This window comes from Myotis daubentonii, chromosome 3 (genome assembly GCF_963259705.1).
Source record: "Myotis daubentonii chromosome 3, mMyoDau2.1, whole genome shotgun sequence".
In the NCBI taxonomy this organism is placed as follows: Eukaryota; Metazoa; Chordata; class Mammalia; order Chiroptera; family Vespertilionidae; genus Myotis; species Myotis daubentonii.
In genome coordinates this window covers 182,299,827-182,306,244 of record NC_081842.1, presented here as the reverse complement: position 1 = coordinate 182,306,244, position 6,418 = coordinate 182,299,827, and the positions used below count along the sequence as shown (strand labels likewise).

Below are 6,418 nucleotides of genomic sequence, written 5' to 3'. Positions count from 1 at the left end.
AGCGAGTTGGCTCTAACCCCAGCTCTGCCCCTGAGAAGGGTCTTACCTTCCCCTCTGCCCCTGGGGCCCCAAGGACCTCCACCCACCCACCCCTTTGCCAGCGGCTTACTCTTGGTTCAGCCTCTCATTCTTTGTCATCCTGAAGCTGAAACTCAGGCTCCCTGCTTTGCCTTCTGGGGCCCTACACCTCATGTGCTCTCAGCCAGGAGACTCACCTGCAGGGACCTGAGGCTAGAAATTAAACGCTTCAAAGCCAAAAGCTCAGTGTGTGCCTCCCACTCAACTTCTACCCACTTCTCAACCCACTACCTGCTTCAGGCCATATCACAGAGCGGGCACAGGGACCCAAATCCTCGGCAGGGCGGACAGCAGGGTGGAGGCGGCCAGCCCCTCTTGTTATGGACCCTGCTTTGGTTATCACCTGCAATCCTCAGACTAGACCATGCCAGACACCCTTGACCCTCCTCCCACACCCAAAGCTGGTATCCAGGGCATGGGCTTGCTGCCCAGGGCAAGAGTCCAGCCTGTCAAGAGCATCAGTGGCCTCTCCCTGCTTCCTGTCACCTCCCGTGCATGCGTACACACACACACACACACACACACACACACACACACACACACACACACAATGTGTCTCCTCATACCCAGCTGGGGCCCTGATAGAACTCAAGGTCAGGACCAGGGGGTTCCCACTACAGACCTCTTCTAGGGGCAGTCCAACAATTCAGCCGATTTTATAAGCACCTACTGTGTGCCAGACCTTGTGGGAGTCATAGATTCAGGATGAGAGAGACATGGTCCCAGCCCTCAGGGAGCACCCAGTTGGCTGACAGACACTCATAGAGCAGCCATCGGCCACCTCTTTCCCACTTCTGAGCAGGCTGACTCCTCCGTGAACGCTCACTGAGCATGTGCTGGCTGATCTGGCGAAGGGAACACTCATTTCCTGGCTTCAAGGAGCTCCCAGCCCGATGGGGCAGACATTGAGCCAATACAGCCAAGGGGCCATGGGGGCCCAGAGAACGCCTCTAACTCAGCCAGAAGAATTCCTGAAAGAGGGGCCACTTGAGCTGGATTCTGAAGGGGAAGCAGGAGAGGCATGCCAAGAGAAAACAGCAAGGAAAACGGGCCCTCGTGGGAAACAATCACTGAGCTGTCCTCCATGGCTGGGGCCTGAAGTGCTGAGGGCAAGAGAGCAGGAGGTGGTCAGGCGGGTCTGAGCGAAGGGCACTTGGCTCTGCTCTGCCGTCTCCTTCACTGGCCTCCGGGCACCTTGCTCTCTCACTCGCTTCTCTGCCTCCTGTGCTGGTCTGTTTCCCAGCTCTCACTGCTGAGAGTCCTTGGGCCCTTGTCCACTCGCTCTCCAGATGATCCCAGGCTCGTGGCTGTGAAGACTTCCCAAATGCCAACAACTCCCGAAGTGCCTCCAGCCAGACTGCCTACTTGACATCGTCACCTGGACACCTTTCGCACAGCATCTCAAATGGAACTTGTCAACACAGAGCGTCACCTCACCCTGCGGCTCCATCCTTACGTGTGTGTGCGGGTGTTTTTTTAAGAGTTTAAAAAATTGATTTTTTTTTTTTTTTTTTAGAGAGGGAGAGAAACATCAATGCGGGAAGGAAACATTGATGGGCTGCCTCCTGCACACCCCGCACTGGGGATGGAGCCCTCAACCCCTTCGGTGCAGGGGTGACGCCCAACCAGCAGAGCCACACTGGCCAGGCCTTCCGTTTTGCTCATGACCATATTCCTAGTGCCAGGACAGTCCCTGGCACGTAGGTGCGCAATGAAGACACGAGTGAGTGGAGTGTAAGGCTGCTCAGAAGTGAGTTAGATCTTTGAGGCCTGTCAAGGGCTGAGATGGGGGCAGGATACCAAGGAAGTGGCTGAATGCCCAGGTAGCAGATGCCAAGGACTGGGCCTCTATAGGCATGTGGGAGCAGAGATTTCTGCACCAGGGCTGGACCCCTAACTTAAAGCACCCTCCCCTTGGGCTGGCCTTTTATATCCAGTACCCCTAGTGACAATGCCCAGCGAGCCCAGGGCAGAGCAGAGGTAGGGCACGTCCAACCATCACCCTGTCTTCTCCACCCAGCCCAGGAAGATCCAGCTCCATTCAATTCAGGGCGGAACCCTCCCAGAACCAGGCTGTGCCCCGGGTTCAGCCCAGAGCCTGTGGAACTGCAGGGGCAGCAGAACCAGGGGCAGGGCTCCTCAGGGTCACCTGGGCTTCAGGCTGAGCCGCACCAGCCAGCTGAGCCCAGCCCAGAGTCCTGCTCTGGCCCTGCACCTTGGCGGCTACCCACCCGGCCTTCTTGCTGGTATCAGCTGGGTTGCCTCCAGGTTCTCCTTTTTGGGCTCCAGGGAGGGGTGCCCAGCCAGGAGGGTGTCTCTAGCCAGGCCAGCTTTTTCTGACTAGGGCCCAGCCCTCGCTCTGGACCCCCAGGGTGGCTGTCCCCTAGGAGTGGGACTTTTGTGGACAGTGATGCTGGCAGGATGAGCTTGGGCCTTTGACCTGATTCCTCTGTGTCAGGGATGGGCTGCAGGAAGGACACCCCCCTCCCCCCATCTCCTCTCACTCAGGGACCCTTCTCCTGGCTGCTGGGCCTGGATCTGGCCCGGCCCTCGCGTGTCTCTCATGTCTGGGAGGCAGTTGAAAACATTCTCTCCTCAACGCTCTGCTCCTGGGTGAGAAGGCCAACCCTGCACAGCCCTCACCAGGGCCACGAATGTTGCAAAGGCAATTGCAGGGGTTGCCGGAGGCGGAGGGATGGTGCGGTAGGGCACCGTGTCCTCAGCCCCCCAGCGGAGGCAGGAGTGAGGCACACAGCAGGCTCTCATTACAGACGCCCGCCCTCCCATGACCTGGGTCCCCCTCAGCGCAGCACCCCCGCCCCCCCCACGGCTCCTGTCCTGAGTCCTGCCCTGGGCACACGGCTAGCAGCAGGGTACGGAGGGATGTTTGCCCATCATCTCTACCGTCTCCCCTGCCCAGCACTGGGTTGGTACATGGCATAAACACCTCTTCAGACCTGAGGGCAGCCCAGCCACGGTGTGCGTCTCATGTTTCCCAGTGATGTTTCCCAGTAGTTCAAAGGTGTCTGTGCTGAGGAGCCTACAGAACCTTGTCTAAGATGAGGGAGGTGCAAACGGGGCTCCTGGACCCTCCCTACTCCCACCGCACCCATGTGGGCTCCCAGGTGAGGTGATGCTAACAGCGGGCACCACCGCTGACTCGTGGAGGCCGTTCTGAGCACTACCCGTCCCCTCCCCTCACAACCTGTGAGGGGGGTCAACCATTATCCCATTTTACAGGCGAGGAAACCGAGCAGAGGTGGGAACTCACTTGCCCATGGCCACACGGTGCAAAGGCAGGACACCCAACTGGCACCCCATCGTCTGCTGGCTGGGATCTTGTGAAGGCGACCCAGCCTCCCGCTGCAGACACTTCCCCTCCCGTCCTGCCGCTGGCCTGGAGCAGGTCCAGGGCTCCGGCAGACAGAAACTTCTTTCTAAATTCAAATCGGCACCCACCGCAGCTCACCGCACCCCGCTCGGTACTTCGCGCCCAGGTGACCCCCACATCTTCCCAGCCCACCCGGCCTTCTGATGCTGCTTATACCCGTTTCCTAAATTCACACCAAACTGTGCTACTCAAAGCCCTTCGAGAGCTCCCCTTGCCTTAGTGAAAAAAAAAAAAAAAAAATTCCATCAGGCTCCCGTAGCCCCGCACCCAGGACCAGTGAAAGGGGGCCATCCTTGCTGGGACTGACTCTCGGGAAACACAGGCCACAGGAACATCTACTTCCAGAAGCATCCACGCTGCAGAGCCAAACTGTGTTTGCAAGACAGGAAACTGACACTGGCTTTAATAACGCCCCAAGTCTCTGAAGTGAGACCCATGTCCCCCCTCCCAACCCCTTCACCCAAGGCCGCTGCAACTCGCCACAGAGCGCGTGCGAGCGTGCGGGGAGGGAGGGGCCTGGACACAAACACGTGGAAAAAGCCGGTGCAGCCCGGCGTCTTGCATCTTGTCATCCGTATAATAAACTCCCACCCGCGTCCCCCCCAAACATGGCAGGAAGGGCTGCGGAAAAAAGATGTCCCTTTAATAAAACGTTATCAACATATATCGTACACAAACTACAATGTATCATAATTACTTTTTTTTTTCCTCTCTTAATTCAGAACCAGGCTACAAGGTAAGAAAAAACACAGAAACAGCTACAATGTTCCCAATAATCCGCACAAGGTCTTTTTTCAGGCAGATGATATCTCACATAATATGATATACATGGATCAGAAAGGGGAGAAACAAAGACCAGCTACGGGGAGGGGGCGGGGAGTAAATGTACAAAGAATTCGGGTGTCTCCGGGGCCAGACACAGAGGTTTCCGTGGGGTGCTGAGGTGAGGGAGGCCGAGTCACCCCTCCTGGGAGGGGACAGGCTCCACTGTCGCGTGTCGGTTTTTAAAAATAAAAACAGGACCGGAAACAGCGCGCCCGTTTGGTGGCTGGTGCCCCCCACCCCCACAGCTATTCCAAAGTCTTTCCATTCAGTTCCAAGCATACGCAGAGCAGTTCTGGTCAATATCCCGTCTTTGAGAAAGGAGGAAGAATCAACAGAAAAAAAGAAAACCCCCAACGCCAGCGCTACACTGCCAGCACACACCGAGGACGCAGGGCCAGGGGACGAGGACGGAGGTCAGTTTCATGTCCCAGCCACGGCCATCCTGTCGGGGGTGGGCTCCCCACTCGCTCCAGACCACCACCCAGCTGGCAGGCTTCTCGCTGGGAAAACGGGGTGGGGGCTGAGGCGGGGCTGCAGGGGACCCCTGGAGGAGCAGCAGTCCTGGGCACACAGCCAACGCCACCACCGGCTGCAGCGAGTCTCCAGCGAGTGTCCGCCCGGTGGAGTCCTGAAGCCCGAACCAGGCGGCCTGGCCCTCCGGCCACATCGCGGGGTGGGGGACATTCTGGGGTCCAAGTTGTGCAGCTGCTGTTGCCACCTTGCCCAGGAGAAAACTAAGCAAAAAAACAAAACAGTCCCCGCCCCTCCCTTGCCCATCTGCACAAGCCAAAACCCTCTAATGGAAACGGGCGACTTCCGTTTGCTTTCCAAAAAAGGCCCTTGGAAAGAAACCACTGATTGTAAACGGCCCAGTTTATTATTATCATTATCATCATTATTATTCTTAGGTGGCTACAATGACAGCGTGAGATCGCACACTGAGACTAGCTCTCCGGTGGAAGGGCTTGGGTACAGACAGCAGGGCTTGGTGGGGGTTTTTTGTCCTTTTTCTATTTTTTTTTTTAAGAAGAAAGCAAAGAGGTTGGTTGGGGTGAAATGGGGTGGGGGTTTGCTAGAAGCTTCCTTTTTTAAAAATCCCCCCCCAACCCCACCCCAGAAAACAAATAAAAAAAAATCCCAACAATGGCAAAACCCAAACAAAAGACAACAAAAAAGTGTCATGTACATAAAAGATCCTTTTGGGAAGGGCAAGGGGTGGGATTTTTCTGGTCAATGACTTGAAATATATTTTTATTTTGAGTTTTGTCCTTCATGTTTTATGGAATAAAAAGTTCGGCCTTTTTATTGCATGAAACTAAAATTGGGAAAGGTGGGGGAGTGGAGAGGGCAGGGTGGAGGGGGAGCGGGAGGTGCCCCTCCCCCGGCGCCTGGGCAATGACACCTCACTTCTTCTTGCATAATTTCTGGCATCTTCCCGCCTGCAATGCCGGCTCTCTCAGCATCTCGGAGAAGAGGAGGGTCACACACTCATCGTCATGCTTGGAGAATACTGCACGGGGAGAAGCAGAGAAGGGGGTCGTGAGGGCCGGGGAGTGGGAGACTTGTGGGGGTCTGATTGCAGAGGAGACCAGCTGGGGGCCTGGCTGGGCTGAGACTGGGTGACACTGGGTGGGCAGGGCCAGGAGGCGCCTCTCAGCAGCAGCCTGTGCCTGCCAGGAACTCACCCCCCTTTCCCTCAAATCACCCCTTTCCAGCTGAAGAGGCGCCCTTCCCCACTCCCCCATTCCCCTACCCGCCACAGGCTGCAGCTGGCTTTCCTGCCGTAGGGTCAGGCACAGGGCTGCAGAGGACTGGGAGGTGAGCCAGGGTGCCCTGGGGTGGGAGCCCGTTGGGGGTTCTCAAAAACTGCTTAACCACGAAGCTGTTCCTTCAAAGAAGACTGTGGACAGAAGCCCAACGGCCAGCCCCTCTGCAGTGAGACCTCAGGAAGTCACTGTCTGCATGAACCTCTCCCCCAGGACAGATGGAAACGGATGGGTGGATTGTGACCCAGCGGCCAGAGGCCAGGCCAGGCTTTTCAACCACATCAGCTCAACCAGTGCCTGGGGCGCAGCACCCGAGGCAGGCACCTGCACACAGGCTCCAGGAGGATCTGCTGGGGTA

The 6,418-nt window shown here is 57.0% G+C and overlaps 1 protein-coding gene across 8 annotated transcripts in view; it reads right to left on the bottom strand.

Annotated features, from left to right (window-relative positions):
• Positions 1-4,091: 4,091 nt before the first annotated feature.
• The window catches only part of SSBP3 (single stranded DNA binding protein 3), a 150,147-nt gene continuing 147,820 nt past the window's right edge, over positions 4,092-6,418 (bottom strand). For all 8 annotated transcript variants that reach the window (XM_059689474.1, XM_059689467.1, XM_059689471.1 and 5 more), the window contains one exon: positions 4,092-5,804. In XM_059689474.1, coding sequence (XP_059545457.1) covers positions 5,775-5,804 — 30 coding nt within the window. In that variant the 3' untranslated portion in view covers positions 4,092-5,774. The remainder of the gene's footprint in view (positions 5,805-6,418) is intronic.